At 39.0% G+C, this 18,355-nt stretch overlaps 1 protein-coding gene across 2 annotated transcripts in view; it reads left to right on the top strand.

The window, feature by feature from the left end:
* PSME1 (proteasome activator subunit 1) overlaps positions 1-18,355 on the top strand; it is a 150,959-nt gene that overhangs the window by 73,520 nt on the left and 59,084 nt on the right. For both annotated transcript variants that reach the window (XM_044058754.1, XM_044058755.1), the window contains exon 9: positions 12,289-12,356. In XM_044058754.1, coding sequence (XP_043914689.1) covers positions 12,289-12,356 — 68 coding nt within the window. The remainder of the gene's footprint in view (positions 1-12,288; positions 12,357-18,355) is intronic.

Genomic DNA, 18,355 nt, shown 5'->3' with positions numbered 1-18,355 from the left:
GGAACATTTGTCAGAATGAGTTATATTTCGGGTGTTATGTAATATCAAACCTAATCAAACCTAATTCCAGACTGAGCTGCAGTTCCTTGGCTATTTTTCTTTCATAACATATTGTAGAGTTTTGTGCTCCAGAAATAAATCCTTTGTTTATTTTCTCCCTTCTTGAGATAGCAGTGTGATGTGAGACTTGTACCTGTCTACCCATGGAGAGGCACACACATGCACTTGTCTACCCATGGAGAGACACACACACATGCTTGAATTCTTAACAGGAGTTCTTATGAGTTGGGTTTATATCTTGCTGACCTACATAGTTCCACTCCACAAAAAGTACAAACCGTTGAAGCACACACCAAGACGTCACCTCCCAGGCAGACAGGAACAAGTTGCAAGTAGTAAATCCTATGAAGTTGTGAAAGACGAATCCAAAAATACGTAAAACTAATGCTTTTATTTGTAATAAAAAACAGCGTTGTTGCCGTAGTAACACCACAGCTTCTTCAGCATAAAACACCTTTTTTAAAAAAACGCCAATTATATATAGATACATTACATGACGTATTTGATAAAATCAGACATTTAAAGAACCAGTGCATTAAAAGTCACGCACTGTGGGTATATCAACTAATTCAATATTGTTGTTTGTTTAATACCATATTGTTAAGATGTTTTCTTACAGGTTTACATCAGTGTACATTCATAATAACCAACTTAACACTAGTATCACCCAAACTACTTGTGAGTACTATACTATTGTAACAATATAACCCTATGGTGTTAAGTCAGAATAAACCCCTGTGAGTGTCCAGTGGTAAATAAACTAAACTGTTATATACTGTGTATTGTTATGAAACCTCCCTAATTTAGCATTGTTTATAGTGAGTATCAGTTGATAAAGTATAAAGTATAAAGTAAATAACTCAGGATAATAGTAATTTTATATATTATTTAAGTAAATAAGGAAGTATAATGTAGTCCACATAATCAATTCGTTCATGAACATTACTGCTTAGTTGTTAACCAAGAATGCATTATGTTGATGGATCCCTATTATGTATTTTTCTTTCTTAGGAAATTTTTCATTTTTAATATGCAACTTATATTACAACTTTCATTAAGTCCTGGAAAGCAGAAAGAGTTCAAACATATCTGCCATTCCAGTTCGCGGACCTCTAATAAGATGTTAACAGGTCCCCCCCTCAAAGTATATGGTACTGAGTCTATAGCTGTGAAATTAAAACTATGTCCTACATGTTTCTCACAATGTTTTGCTAGGGCATTGTCGCATTTCTTTGTTCTTATTGCATATAAATGCTCATATACCCTATCACGAAATTTACGGTCAGTTTTACCTACGTAATAAGCTTCACAGCAATTACATCGTGCTAAATAAACTATAGACTTAGAAGTACAGTTAAGGTTACAGTTAATGTAATATCTGTTCCCACCTACTTGGAAAGTACTGCAATTATTAATATAATGACAGTATTTACAAAAACCACACTTTTTACATCCCTTCATTTTAGTGTTGTTGTTAGAATTATTATTACTTTCAAGGATGGACTTCAGATTTCTCCCTCTCTTATATACGAATTTAGGTCTATTACCCAATTTTTCTATTAATTCTTCATTATTTAATATGTACTGCCAATTCTTCATTAAAATTAGTTGAATATCCAATGAATCACTATTGAATGTAGATATAAAGCTAATTTTAAAAGCTTCAACACTCTCGAAGGCATTATTACTACTTGTATTCTCCAGTGTTGTATTGGTTAAATCCATATCAGCAGTCGATGTAAGAACTTCAGTTACAGTTATTCTCTTTTTAAGAAGAGGAAAATAAATCCCATTCAGTCTTTTGTTAACTTCATACAGAAGTTCTAAAAACAGATCTAAGGGGTAATCTCTGCTTGTGAACATATTTTCAAGTTTTTTACATTCATCATAAAAAGCTATTTCTCTATTACACATTCTGGCTGCTCTTATGAGCTGTCCTTTAATAATAGCTCTTTTCTGTTTGTAAGGATGTGAGCTTTTAAAGTGTAATAGAGAATTACAATATGTTTTTCTATGTATTGAAGAAATGTATTCAGAGTTAATATTGTCCTTAGATAGTTTTACATCTAAGTAGTCTATTTCAATAGTAGAAAAAGTAAAAGTGAATTTCAAAAAAGGGGTAGAATTGTTACAATATTCTACTAAGTTCGTAGCTTCATCTACATCTCCATCAAACAAAATGAAGATGTCATCCAGGTACCTAGTATATAGTTTTATTTTCTCCTTGATGGCATTGTCAAATAGGTATATTTTTTCCCAGTACGCCATGAAAAAATTGGCGACTGTGGCCCCGCAAGGTGACCCCATTGCTACGCCTTGTGTTTGTAAATATACTTTTTCGTTAAAAATAAAATAGTTAGATGTCAATATTATATCCAACAACTCAGACACTATATCTATCTCATTTTTTACTGCTCCCAAGTCCTCAAGCATGAGAGAAACCCATTCCACTGCTTCTAGATGTGGAATCGATGTATAAAGATCGACCACATCGATCGTAAGAAAATTATGGGAATTCTCAAACACCATGTTGTTCATACTACTCAAAAAGGACCATGAGTCCTTACATATATGAGGTATCAATCTCAAGTATTTAGCTAAAATCCTTTCTACCAATTGTGCACAAGGATAAGTAATCGAAAGGCGACCATCGATTAGTGCACGTAATGGAGGGTTATGTAAATCTTTATGTATTTTCGGAACACCGAAAATCACAGGATTTTTAGACATGTTGATATCGATGTAGTTAAATGTATCTATATCAATTTTGCCTTCTAAAAACATGTCTCTAAAGTAACCTCTTGTCCTTGTTTTTGACATATTTAGTTCATTAACCGATGACTGAGTGTACGCTGGACCAGATAATATGTGTTCCATCTTTTCAGTATAGGAGTGGTTGTCAAAAATGACCAAACCACCTCCTTTATCTGGTTTAATGACCCTAGTTGCCGAGGCACAAAGTTGCTTAAGGCATTCATTTTGTTCAATGGTTGTATTGTAGTTTACTTGTCTTTTTGTTAACCCAGTTTTTTGCCCTAAACTCCTTATGTCAATCTCACATGATTTTTCAAAAGATGCTAGTACCGTATGTAAAGGAGGATTAAACGTACTAGCTAATTTGAGCTTATGATCTTATATGATGTTAGTGTTACTAAAAAGAATATTCAAATTAAGTTTCCTTACAAAACACTTTAAATCAATAATGGTCCTAGGAATGTTACATTTCCTTGTAGGGACAAAGGTATTACCATAAGCAAGTAACTCAATTAAACAAGGGTCCAACTGTACACTAGAAAAGTTATAGATATTAAAATCACCTTTCTTATTAGTCAGTATAGTCAAATTATTAGTATGAGTATTGTCCATTGTCATTATTTCAGATACAGCTGGTACATCGTTAAAGATTGTAGTGGAATTACTACAATTAGCAGAAGTAAAAGATGTTAATATCTGGTTTTGTTCCATTTCTTCTGCTGAGCTTTGAAGTTCCGTGGTTCTAAAAAAACGACCATTATTAAAATTATTGTTGCAATTCGACTGTCTATTGTTAACGTAATGGGGGGGTCCATTTTTATTAACTTTTTCCTGTATTCTGTTGCTACATCTTAAAGTTGGTGTGTCCGTACCTTCATGGTCGTAGTCAGAGTTGTTCACGTTAGGAGGAAAGTTCTGGTCCTGTCCCCCATTCGTTAAGTCTTTAAAAGCAGTGTTAGTCTGTCCACTTAATTTTACATACGCTGTGTTGTTAGCGTATGCTATTCTGTCCCTCATTAGCTTTTTATTCTTAGTAGCTTTAGATTTTTCGATAAATAGGTCTATACTTGTAAAGGTCCGAGTATAATCGAACCTATAACGTTCAAAGTCTAAATCATTCCTAAGTATTATATCCAAATCAGAAACTTCCTTAGTCAGTTTACTAATTTGAATATTATAATATTTTACCAAGACATCAAGGAGCTGTAAACCTTGTGCATTAAAAAATAATGTCAACTCCTTATTAAAATCAGGGTCAAAAAATAGTCCTGTTGGACAAAAAGATGACCTTAACCCCTTAGGGATCAATTTTTCAAGTTGACATTGTCTGAAGTATTGTACTTCTAATTGTAGTCTTTTTAACTTTAAAAGGCTAGTATCAAAATTCTTCAAATAATCGACAATAGTGTCATTACTTACTGATTTATTCGCAGAATTTGTGGCCAGTGGTTCCTGTCCTGGAACAAACATCATGTTGTCCATGTTATTAATCCATTCATTCACTTTAGGGGCTCCTGGTACATCATGGTGTTGCTGGTTAAAACCCAGCGGTGGAAATTGCTGTTCTTGTGTACTTCCATTCAATGGAGTAGCGTTATGAACCATGTTCGGTGAACGCATCACATTGAATCCTTGGCCAGGTGGTATCGATCCTGTTGCTGTATCGTTCCTAGATACAGCACCCAAAATATCCTTAGTAGCTGTTTCGGCGGTTTCTGGTCTCGCTGAAGTTCCGGTTGGCTTAGCTTTATTGGAATAAACATCCCGTTTTTCTAGTACATCAAGCTTTAAAGAAAAAGCATCCATCCGTTGAGAAAGGTCTCGCAAAAGCGAGGCCAAACTGAAGTTATCATTCTCTGTCTCCGAATGAGGGAGACCACGATTGCCTGGACTGGAAGGTTGATCCAACGACAAACTCATAGTTCCACTCCACAAAAAGTACAAACCGTTGAAGCACACACCAAGACGTCACCTCCCAGGCAGACAGGAACAAGTTGCAAGTAGTAAATCCTATGAAGTTGTGAAAGTGACCTACATCTCAACATTCCACAAAGGAAAACGGTCATCATGTGTTCATCTCCTGCCCCCTTCAAGTTGTACACCAGGTAATGGATCACACACACACACACACACACACACACACAACACACACGTCTGCTGTCTGTGCTGGAGGACATGGGAACCACAAGGGTTAAAGTGCATTATGTAAAGTTCACATTTAGAAATCTAGTACTCTCATGACTTAAGGAAAAGAGGAGCACAATGTTATGCCTTATTTGTTTGTTTTGAGTGTACCACTTACATCTAAAGGCAAATGTCACATTTAGAATTGAGTCGGTTTGCATTTGTATTTACTAGTAACTATACAGCATAATGTTGGACCTACTTATGTATAAAGGTCCTGAGGGAAGCTCATGTCTGCCTGAGTGTGTCTTGCAGCGGAGTCATTGCCCTGTTCATGATGATTCAGTACCTGACCCAGGCATCCCTAAATCTGTGCACTGAACTACACTGTGCAGCTGCCTGTAGTAGTGTGTTCCAGGGTCCCCACCCTTTCTGTGAAAAGGAAAGTTACCCTTAAATGGCACCCTTTCCATGCCACACAAGCTCCCCAGCCTTTCTCTTTAACTTCCTTCCATGCACTTGCCCCTGGAGTATAGAGTGTTCTCATTATATCCCCTCACAAATACCCTCCCTCATCCTTTTATCATTTTGTACAGTACCACCATAATGTCTGCAGCCCCTCTGATTCTAGCTTTGCCCTCCTGATTTAGACTTCCCTTTTCTCAACCACCCCTCCCAGATACTTGAAGCTGTTAACCTGTTCTAGTATTTTCCCTTCTATCTCAGTGCTGTTTCCTTTGATTCCCCCATTTTCTTCCGTTACAGCTGTCTTATCTTTACGCATTTTCATTTCATATGCCTTCAGTTTTGCATTCCATTTCTCTATCCTTTGCTGAAGTTCTTTCTCAGAGTCCATCTGTAATGCCACATTGTCTCCATACAGCAACTTTATTGATCTGTCCCCTCTGACTTGTTTCCTAATGTAGTAAGTTTTCTTATATTTATATGTAAAACTCTGTATGGGGAATATGTAAAATGTGTATCTATGTACTTGTCTCTTTGTTGTAAAGGTCTCCGCAGAAAAAGGACTCTTCTCTAGTTGGACCTTCCTGGCAAACAAACGTAAAATAAATAAAATAATAAAAATCACCAGTATGAACAGCACTGTGCTCAGAGCTGAACAGTGATGTACATCCACCCCCACTGGGAACCCTCCTGTGAGATCGAACATTGTTCGTACTGGGTCTTTGCACATAGCTTGCACAAATTCTACCAATGTTTCTGAGACTTCAAACCACAGCAGAACTGCTCAAATCAGCTTTTTTGGGACCTTGTCACATGCATTCTCCAAGTGTATGAATGCCCAGTTGGATTCTTTGCTCATCCCTAGCTTCTTCTCAACTATCTGCCACATTGCAAACATCGGGTCATTTGTACTGTGTCCTGATCTGAATCCGAACTGCTCATCTCCCATCTTACTTTCTACCACTCTGCATATTTGTTTACCAGTCACCCTTTCCAGAACTTTAATGCACTGTGACAAGAGTTTGATACCTCTATACTGCCCACAGTTGTGAATGCCCTCTTTGTTCTTGAACAGTGGCACTTGTATGTTTATTCTTCAATCATCTGGAATGTGCCTTTCTCTCCACACTGCAATGAGTACCGTCAGGAGCCATTTCACACATTGTATTCCAGCACTCGTGAAATATAATTCTATACGGCCTATCCCAGTTATTGTACCTTGGAGAATTATATGCAAATTCTAGAGTTATCACTACTGAATTTACATCTTCCATAGCAAATGTTATCATATATTTCTACAGAAATCTATCCTCTGTTGTATTTTCCTTCCTAAGTCCCCCTGATACATCCTCACTATTGTAAACCAAATTTCAGACCTTGTCTAAAAAATATATGGCTTGCTGAATGCTGATCATTTCTCCCAAAATTCACTTAAGCTTCATAGTAGTAGTTTTATGGAGAGTACAAATACATGCCAGTGTTATCCTTCAACCCTCTCAGTAACTCCTTACTGCCACCAATCTGCCATACTTGTCTGGGTGCATTTTTACCAAAAGTAAAACTACAGGTTTTATTTTATTTTATTTACATTTGTCATCTTTGCTGTGTCTTTGCTGAAAAAAAAATTACAGCTTTTATTCATCTTTTCACAATCCTAGGTATAGAAGTAGTAAAGATGCCTGTAAACAGAACACTAGCTTGCCAGCTGTGAAAAGAAACTATTCAGAGTATGTTGTATGCATGTCTGTCATTTAGTTGTTAAAGATACCTGATTTAATAAAGTTTTTTGAGATTGGCAGGAATCTTCATAAGCAGGGTATTTTGATAAGTTAGATGGATTTCTAAAGTTTAAATATAGCATGTCCACTTTAAGACTTTGATTCAAGGCATTCTGTAGGTACTCACAGAAAATGAAAAGGGTTTGCAGTTTGTCTGTTAACATCAAGTATACCGTTGCTCAGCTAGGGTGTCTGCAACATTGTCAACTCTATTTTCCTCCAAAATTTGCCAAAACAGACATGTTTGTGGTGGAACATATTGTAGTTACAAAAGCTCTTGAAGGTCCCCTTGTAAATAGGAACTAAATGGAGCTGTATTTATTCATATTGAATAATTTAATATGGATAGCATAGTTTCTAGCTGATAAAGGGCACGCTCCTTCAGAATTCTCCTGTCAGGAATCTTGGGCCTGGAAAACATGTTAAATAATGTCCTTGTCTTTAAGTTTGCTTAACAGGCAATCTCTGTCTGGTATTGTAAACTGTAGGAATATAGCAGTCAGAGTGGTACCATGACCCAGGACGCCCACTCCTCGTTCCTGGGGACATTGGAAAAAATAAGGGTCCAACCAAACACCATAATATTGGTCAATTTCAACTACCCAAACATTAACTGTGAAAACAACTCTTGTGCTAACCTCCTGACTCAGGAATTCCTGGAGTTCATAAACTCTAACGCACTGGATCAACTTGTCAACGCCCCCACCAGGGGCAAGAAAATTCTGGACCTGGTCATTACCAACATGGGTGACTGATGCTCAGCACCCGAGATCAACTCCTGCTGGTTAGATCAGACCATAAACTAATCACCCTAGATGTCCACATCCTGACCCCACCCCCACACAAGAAAACCATCGTAAAAATTTTTCAAAGTGAACTTCACGCTCCTTAAAACTGAGGTGACTAACTTCGCGACACCCCTGCAGATGGATAACACAGGCAATACAGTCACGACTGCTGAATCCTACACAAATGCACTGTACAAGCAACTGCACGAGTGCATGGATCGTGCTATCCCCAACAAAACCAAGATGCTATCCTCCAAAAAAAGGAAGCCGATCTGGTGGTCCCCTGCCATTAACAAACTCTACAACAGAAGGAAGAAACTGTTGCAAAAGAGAGCAAAAATCCAGGTATGGAGGAACTCGCTGACGAGCCTCAGTAAGAAACTAAGATCTCTCATAAAATCCTCCAAAGCTAATTTTGAAAGAAAAATTGCCACAGATTCCAAAGACAACCACAAGGCATTCTTTAGCTATGTCAAGAATCTCCATGGCAACACCCCGAGCTGCACCGAGCTACAACAGAACAGCACAAAATATATACAGCCAACTGATATTGCCAACGTTTTGGCAGATAGGTTCAGTGCAAACTTTACCCCCCCCCTCACCCCCTAAAGGGCCCATAACTATACCAGATGATTGTAGAGCCCCGACAATCACAAACACACAAGTAAAAATGGCACTCTCTAAAGCCAAAAACACAACATCCATGGGACCAGACAACATCCCAGGCTGCGTTTTACATGAACTCCAAAATGAACTAGCCCCCCCCACCTACAATCCATGTTCAACCACAGCCTAACCACAGGCTATGTGCCCACAGAATGGCACATAGCAATGGTTATTCCTCTCCACAAAGGAGGAACCATTACAGACCCCAGGAACTATAAACCTATTAGCCTGACAAACCTGGTCTGCAAGGCCATGGAGTGTATCATCATGGAACTCATAAACAAAGATATAGATAACCGCCAAACTCTGGACGCTGCCCAATTCGGATTTGTAAAAGGTAGGTCATGTCTCCTAAACTGGTAGACTCCTTTGAAACGGTTACAAAGGCCATAGACGAGGGGAAGGTAGTTCACACAGCCTACTTGGACTTCGCAAAAGCCTTTGACACTATCCCTCATTCAGGAATCATTGATAAACTCACCAACCTTAACATAAACCCTTGCATCATGAGATGGATGGCCAACTGGCTCTAGGATAGAACCCACATGGTAAGAGTTGCTGATTCCAGATCCGACTCCAAACCAATGACAAGTGGAGTACCCCAGGGTTCAGTCCTGTGACCCCTCTTGTTCGGTATATACTTCTCTGAAGTGCAAGCGAACACCAAGGGTCTATGGCTAACCAAGCTTGCAGATGACTGCAAACTGGGTGCCATTATCGATTCCCCTGCCGACGTAGACATCCTGCAAAAGGGCCTGACTGGTGTCAAAATCATGGCCTCAAACTAAATACCAAAAAGTGCATTGTTATCCCCTTTGGCAAAACACAGTACCCATGAATTACCAAATGGGGGAAGTTCACTTAACACAGAAAGTGTGATAAGAGACCTTGGGACCCAAGTGGATAGTAACCTCTCCTTTGATAAACATATTGCCACAGTGGTCAGAAAATCTTTCTAAGTGTCCCACTTAATCACAAAAGGATTTGCATCCAGAAATAAAGAAGTCATCATTCCCCTCTACTCATCACTTATCAGACCCCTCATTGAATACAATACCCCATTTGGGATGTACCTCATAAAACATCTACAACAACTTGAGAGACCCCAAAAGTACCTCACCAAGAGGATCGCTGGCCTCAAACAATTGCCCTATGCCCACCGGCTCAAGAAACTCAAACTCGGTCGCATACCGCTTACCGAGGAGATCTCTATCTCGTATACAAAGCTATGTCAAACCTGGAATAATTGGACATGCTCCACTTGAAATCCCAGTCTCCCCAAGCTACGTGCTCTAGGGACCTAAACCTCACCACAGCAATAAATAGGACATGCTGGAGGGATAGATTTGTGTCCCAGAGACTTCCCATGCTCTGGAACAAGATTCCCATCCACATCAAGCAAAGCTCATCATTAGCACTATTCAAGAAAAACCTTGATGAGTGGATGGGTGATAGGAAATTCACCCTTGGGATTATGTCTGATGCACTGCTCGATAGAGGGGTAGGAATTTAACAATACATGGGTGGTGAAAGCAAATACACCGTTGGCTAGGTTTGCTTTGGCCCTCAGGACGATAGCCTAGTACCTACCTATGAACATACTATATAAAAAATGAAGTGTAATGTAGCAATTTTAAAACATTGTGTGTTTTCTATGCATGTAATAAGTTGTGACTCTTACCTATTAAGCATCTCCCATGCACTGGCCTTGGATCACTTTCTTATATGTGAGAAAAAGGTTTCTTACAATACCTGCAGTCCATAGCTAGTTTGCATTCAAGTATATATATGTATTTTTTTTTTATCCCTTTCGGCATCAGTATCTTTCTTTCTGACATCCTTTTCTTCTTCTTCTGCTCACAACTGTGCTGCTCCACACCAGCAGAGCTGTGGCTATCAGCTTGCTGTTCAGATATCTTCTTCTTTCCAGGATCACAGGTCTTAACTTAACCTCTAAACCACAGTCCTGTGGTGGGAGACCCCTTGATTTGACTGACTGACTGAAAAAGATGATGAAACCCTGGTACAGTGTTATCTTGATGACTTTTGGGGAAACCCTGGCAATAAACTTCACTAAATTTAGAGGCCAGTTGATGCATTTTATGTGTACACTATTGGGGCTGGAATGCGTGGCTGTTCCCAATCATGCTTGCCCCTTTGGCGAGAGTCACAGCACTCCTTAGTCAGTGTCATCTCTGTAGACCCATATTCCTGAGGCTATTACCCATCCGTCAAACAGCAGGTGCATAGGTAACAACCACTCCACCGTTCTGTCAGATGGATGAGCAGACCATGGCCACTCCATCTCTTCGCAGCCTTCAGTTGCCAGGTCTGTTACATGATCCAGATTCAGCTGGGCTATATTCATAGTTCCAGCTGTTTGTGTCACTTATACTTCACTTTTTAAACTGCTTTGTTTACGAAAAGATGGATTGCTTGTCTCTTATTTTGACTGGTGGTACTCACCTGCATTTTTTTTGTGTATAATATGCATTTTCTTTATAATTTCAAAAAAAATTGCACTACACAATACATAAACTTTCCCAAGTGAATGCTGAATGTCTACTTCTTTGTTACCTGCATATTAAGCCAAAAGAGATTCCATTAAATAACTTGAGCATTATGTTTAGTCTTGCCTAAAGATGTATGTCTGAGTATATTTTTGGCATTTCTAAGTTACAGTGCATCATTTTTAGTCCATGGTTTCAGGATCTTTGAGCAGTGAAAGGTGGGAGATATTTGAATGCTTGAACGGTTTTTGCTGTCTGCCACCTGTGCTGTTGCAGTGAATATTAGTTGCAATTGATGGAAAGTTGTTGTTTCCCAAGGACTTTTCAGTTCGCGGACTTGACATTTTTTTCCATGAATATTTATTTATTTAACATTTGTTTACCGGGAAAGTCCAACTTGAAATGAGGCTATTTTCAGTGGAGGCCCGAGGAGAAACACTCCAGATGCATGTCTTTGTAACGTGGGAGGAAACCAGAGTACCCAGAGAAAACCCACATGAACACAGGGAGGACATGCAGACTCCACACACAAAGCGATAGCCAAGAATTGAACTGGATAACCTCTTGCTGTGAGGTTACAATGCTACCGCTGCACTAGTATGAATACTAGTTGTTATGAGGTCTTTAATATTTCTGAATCTGGTGGGAATTTTAATGACTTACAAAGCATAATGTTTTTACATAAAATCTTTCAAGTTACTAGATTTACATTTTTTACACGTTTTGCATTATTCCTGATTTCTTATTAACTTACTTGTACTGTTGTGGCTGCATTTTATATTCCATTATAATTTTGCAATTGTTAAACTTGTAGGTATATTACTAGGGTCTCACCTGAGAAATAACCATTGTTTTTATGGGAGTACCCTGCCAAAAAATCAGTAAAATAAATAATACTAAAATAAATGAATTGCCGTGTGTATACAGTGAGCAGAGACTGTGATGGGATTTGAATGTGATTTGTTGGGTTGGTGGCAGGTCATTGCTGTAAAAGGCTACCTCTGCTGTTTTGGTAAATATCACTGGTTACCCTTTGTGTAATTTAATGTTTGAGATCAAGATAAAGCTATTCAATACCAAAGCCAAGCTGCTTCTTTCCAGTAAACATTTCATGTAATGCATATTTTTCCTTTCTTCATTAAGGAAAAAGTGTTCGAGTTAATGACTAATATAAGGACAAAACTGGAGGGGTTCCAGACACAAATTTCCAAGTGAGTTATTTTCTGATTTTTTTTCTCTCAACACTGCTATGAATAAACTCTGTTGCTTCACTAAACTGTTTATTGGAAGGATGATGAAAGATGTCTACTGAGTAACAAAATGTAGTTACATGGGAATTTTTATGTAGAGTACATATAATAGCTATGCAGGACAGAACAGTTGGCAGGTATCAGCAGCGGCATGTCTAAAGTGGTGTGTAACAGTGACATAATGGACGCACACTAGGTATTTTATTTAGTTTGAACAGCTAGATGAACTACAGACTGTGACCATTTTTAGCCACAACCTTATTATAACAAATGAAAGCAACAGATCAGTTAAAATAATACAGTATGAAGTAGAGAGAAATAAAAACACACAGGAATATGAAGGAAATCATTTTATCTGATTTTGTGTTTTTTATCCCCATTGTCTGCAAATCATCAGACCTCTTACAGTAAGTTAATCTAACTGTTCTCCTTGGGGCAAGAGCTGATCCTTGGATACACAGTCTGGGTAGACATCAGGGTTTCTTGGCAATGCCTAAGTGGCTGCCAAGCAGGTGGCTGATATGCATGATCTCTTGTGGTAAGCTGTGTTTTGCCTTCTCACCAGAGGGATGTTTATTGATCTGCACATGTTCACAAAAGGTTAGTGCTTATTACAGTTTGGCAGAATCAAATGCATGTCCCCAGACCATATGCTGCAAACGGTACTCTCCCCAGATCATATGCTGCACCCAGATCATACGCTGCAAACTGTACTCTGCTTCACTGTGGGAGTCAGAGTTGCAACATATTGAACCACATCCCTTCCTAGGCAGATTGAGTTGGCATCAGCTGTTTAGTCCCACTTTTACTGATCAACTCTTCCAGCCCTTTGGGTAGCTTCTAACCTGTATCATAATCAGGGCTTTGTACCTGTGTACCATGCAGCTGACCCCTTACAACTGATATTTTCATTTTGCTAAGATATTATAATCAGGCCTTTGTACCTGTAATGGTACTGACCCCTTACAGCTGATATTTTCACTTTGATAAGATACGAGTAAGTACAGTCATCTTAGTAAATCTAGGAAGTGATTATATGACACAAGTCAACCAACTTTCATTACAAAGACTAACTATATAGTCGTTTCATAAGAAAAGATTAGCTAAGTAAACCAGATTACAGTGCAATTTTTTTTCAAATTTATATAAAACAGAAAGACTCAAAAAATGTGTGAAAAAATGATAAATCTGCAACCTGATGGGAGCCCATGATCAGTGGTGAAGCTAATACGAGTGCTTGAGTCCATTTGATAACTTAATTTGTAATGAATACAAAACAGAGGAAGATTACATGATGCTAATATTTTACCTGTATTGCATTTGTAATTTAAGTTAATTTTTTAATGCTGATTGGAAAATTTGTGGTAAGCACCAAGGTAAAAGGTGGGATGATAAAGTTCTATAATTCTGGAGCAGAAATAGAGCAGGCCTTGCTGCCTTTCTAAAATGAATGCCCTTCTTATTGTGTGGGAATTAGCAGCTGAAGAACAAAGTTAGAGAGTGCAAAGAATGAGATACTTCTTTAATAATGATGGGTGGTAAGAGAACTTGGAAGAGCTTGTGAACAACAGGACCTGAAGAGAATGTATTTTTACATGTGATTGGGGGGTGTCTTGCTTTAAATACTGCTGTTTTAATTAACATTGCCTACCATCTGGACTGGTTATTTTTAGAATGTACCAACAGGAGTACATGTCCTGCAGTAGAAAGAGGTGTAGTGAAAATATTGAACACTATCCAGCCCTTCTGTGAGAGGATGAGATGTGCTCACACACAGACACTACTTGACAGTAAGAGATAGTAGTGTTTTACAATGGCAAAATAGAAATATATAGATATTGAAGGATACCTAGACCTATTGGTACTACCAGGTGCACAGTAGTCACTGAAGCTGTGGGCTTGGTCAACCTGTCTAGTTTATTTTGTTAGCATTCAGTGGATTGCTGACCCACGTCCAATTCTAGAACCTTGTGGGATAGAACTCCATTTGGTGAAGATGAGAACTAAAGAAGGTTCTACTGAATTGCTTCTTAGCAGAAGGCAAGTAGTTTGTATTTAGGTCACCCATAAAAATGCTATTATGTTTAGCTGCTGATATAGCAATACATCCAGTAATGTATTGTCTTAATTCTAGGGAGACAGATGGAATGATATAATGCACTTCAGGCATTTTAGGTGTCCTAAAATTATTTCACAAGCTACCCAGTTAAGTTCATGATTAGATTAGGAGATTTGTTGTGGTGAACATGTAATGCTTTTGGCAATGTGGAGTAGCATTCCTCCCTCAGATTTTGAATCAAGTGTTTCCAGAAGGAGTAGATGTGTTGGTTAATTTAGTTGTAGAGATTAATGCATGGATTAAGCCAATATATTGTAATGGCTACAATGCAATATCTAGGTTTTCCTGTTCAACCCAATTTGGAATAGAGTTTAGTTTAGTTTATTTCTGACACTTCTGTTGTAAATGATGGCTTTTTCAAACCCCTCTTGGTCATTTTTCAGGGAGAGTAACCTGTGGTATGAAGTAAAGTATGGCGTAGATGGACGGAATAGAGAAACAGCTAAAACAAGGTAGTTCAAGTAGGTAATGCTGAGGCAGGAGAAATATTAACCTTAAAAACAAAGGCACCACTATGGCTCAAAGTCAACTCCAGAAACAATTTAAAAAATAGTAAAGTTTTACACATACAAATGCTTCCTGGAAGCACTTGTATGTGTAAACATTTGCTATTTTTTTTAATAAATTGTTTCTGGAGTTGCCTTTGATCCAGAATGTTGCTTTTGTTTTAAGGAATTGAGCATCAGAGAGATGTAGGGTGTGTTAAATAAGCTCTAAGTGGAGTGTTTTTTGAAATTCTGAGGTCCCAACTTCTGATCTTCAGAACAGTGCAACTGAAAGTGAATATGGGGAAGTATGGTTTACCATCACAATTACGAATGAATGTTCGGCGACCACGGGATGTGGAATTACAGTTGGCTGAATCCCGGGTTGCCAAACCTTCATGTATGTGAGTCCCGATTCAGTGAATGTACTGTGCATTCGCACATATGAGGTCACTCTTAGAACTAGAGATCGAAGTACAGTGGGGATCGGGAAATTCACCCTTTTCCTCACTGCAGTGCTATCTAGGGAGTGGTACAGGGGGCTCGCCCACCTGCAAAAACTTGTAGTTCAGTGTTGTGCAGTGCATTCTTACTGCTGAAAACTAGAACTTACGTTACTGGTTTGAAAGGTGTAGGGGAAACAGTATGTCAAATAATCGGCATGATATTCGACACCCTGACCTAGTCAGCGTACTGTGTTCGGTGTGGTTCGATGCAATGAACATTTTTTGCTTTGTCTGACTCAGTTTTGATAATAAACTAGGAAGTATGTACTAGATCCAGGGCAGTGGTAACTCTAAATATTCCATCTATTCTGAGCTTAAAACCACTTCATTGTTAATGCATCTAAGTAGCACAGGGAGGGGAATGCTTTAAAAGTTTGACATCATATTTTACGGTTCACTTTTTTTGTAGATAGCTAGACAGCCAATCAAAAGAAATCGTTGAACTTGACAGTGAAGATGCATCACAAAATAGGAAATAATAGTTAAGATGGCATGTCTAGAACAGTGTATATGCATAAGACAATGACTGCATCACGAGTAGTAATAATATAACCTGTCTAAAGCAGTGTGCATGTGTGAGATGCTGGGAGCATTGCAGATTGCAGTGATATAGTACATCTAGCCTGGAATATCTGGAATATAATAGACAGCAAGTACACTGCAGGTACTGGTAATACAACTTGTCTAGAGCAGTAGCTGTGAGACAGGGAGTATACTGCATGTATTGGTAATACAACACATCTAGGGCAGTAACTTGGGACATGGAGTATACTGTAGGTATTGGTAATACAACAAATATAGAGGAGTAAGTGTGAGACAGGGCGTATACTGCAGGCATTGGTAATACAACACGTCTAGGGCAGTAAGTGTGAGACAGGGAGCATATCGTAGGTATTGGTAGTACAACAAATATAGGGGAGTAAGTGTGAGACAGGGAGTATACTGCAGGCATTGGTAATACAACACATCTAGGGCAGTAACTGTGAGACAGGGAGTATACTGCATGTATTGGTAATACAACACATCTAGGGCAGTAACTTGGGACATGGAGTATACTGCAGGTATTGGTAATACAACAAATATAGGGCAGTAAGTGTGAAACAGGGAGTATACTGCAGGTACTGGTAATACTGCACATCTAGGGCAGTAATGGTGAGACAGGGAGTACATTGCAGGTTGTTTTGAGCAGCCTGTTTAGAACAGTGTATAATTGTGAGACAGTGAGTACATTTCAGGTATTGGTATTACAGCATCTTTAGAGTAATAAGTGTGAAACAGTGTGTACTTTATGTAGTGTGCAGCCAGGAGGGAGCTACTCAGCAAGTAATTGTGAATGCTGCTCAGAATAATAACCCATGATATAAAACAGTGTTTAACTTTAAAGCACTGGATGAACAGAAGGGTTAGCAGTGTGTGTATAATTGTAATTGTAACGTGGGGAATATGTAGCAGGGTGACGCACTCACTGCATGTGTAGGCAGTTTTTTTGGTGAGGTGGTAAATATGTCTTACCGTGTATTTGTAAGATGGATGTACTGAAGGGCACCACACTGTAGACTTAAAGTGTTTGGCAAAGTAGTGTCCTAACAGTAAGTAATAAATGCACAGTGCCGATGATAACTGCATAATTTACAAGGCAGTGTACTACTGTGTGAGGTAGAAGGTAGCAATGAGTAGTACCACATGCTATGTTAGGCACTCAGTTACTGTGTGCTATATTAGACATATGTTGGTTTCAGGGCCCAGAGGAATAAAGTTGTGATTCTTATCCAGAGAGTCATGCATGAAGTAGTGATCTAAAGACTAAAGATGCTGGCAGAGTAGAGTGGATGTGAGTGGCAGATGCTGGCCAATCTGTCCTCAGAAACCCACTGCTGTGCTGGTATCTCTCAGAGGAGTAGGTGTGAAGCAAGCAGCACGTTGGATCAGAGATGTGGAGTTGGTCTAATCAACTTATTCTTGGTAGCCTTCATGGGTGCATGTGTGGGAGTATGCAGGAGGGCATTGTGAGTTGTTATGGCAAGGGGGATGTGGTTAGGATTACTGGAAATCCCCTTCCCTCACCTCAGGTTAAACCTTCTCCAACCTCGAGATATTTAGGGTCAGTCCTTAAATGCAGATGGGCTTGATCAGGGGAGGTGATGCCAGACCTCTTATGACTGATTTTTCTCAACAGGGTCACCTCACAGTGGCACCAAAGCCTGGATGCATCCATTTGCTGGGTGTGTTTCATCCCTCAGAATGGAAAGACCTTGTAGCTCCTGGCTGTGAATGTCCCTGTGACTGGCAAAACAGAGTGGAAATGGTGGGGCAGTCATGCTGTGATCTGATGTTTTTTTTCCTTGAACTCTACCCATCCACTGATATGCCAGGCTTGCACCATGAGGTGAGATGGTGGGTGTGCACTGGTGCTGGAGGAGATCTCTCCCACCTGGCATTAGGACTGGTGCATTTGTAACTCTGTGAGAGTTATTAGATACACCTTGTGTACTGCTATTCCCTGCATGAGGTAATATGTGGACAGCACAGAATACCATTACACAAAATGTATATTACTGTGTATTGTGCTACATACACAACAGGGTGTACCATTGTATGATGTGTAAACCTCCTTGTTACTGTGTTGGGTATTACATACCTAGCAGGTAGTAGCAGAACACAAAACATATATCACATTGTACTGTTTGAGGTAATACCTACACAGCAGAGAACAGAGGTATATTAAATGTATATTACAGTGTTACTGCGTGAAATATTGCATACACAGCAGAGAGCAACAGTACAAAAAATGTTTATTACTGTGTTACTCTGTGGGGTAGTAGGCAATAACAATAACACAGTGTGCATAAC

This window comes from Protopterus annectens, chromosome 16.part0, assembly GCF_019279795.1.
Source record: "Protopterus annectens isolate FY-2018-M chromosome 16.part0, PAN1.0, whole genome shotgun sequence".
Classification (NCBI taxonomy): Eukaryota; Metazoa; Chordata; order Ceratodontiformes; family Protopteridae; genus Protopterus; species Protopterus annectens.
The sequence above is the reverse complement of the archived record's forward strand: the minus strand, read 5'-3'. Positions and strand labels throughout refer to the sequence as shown.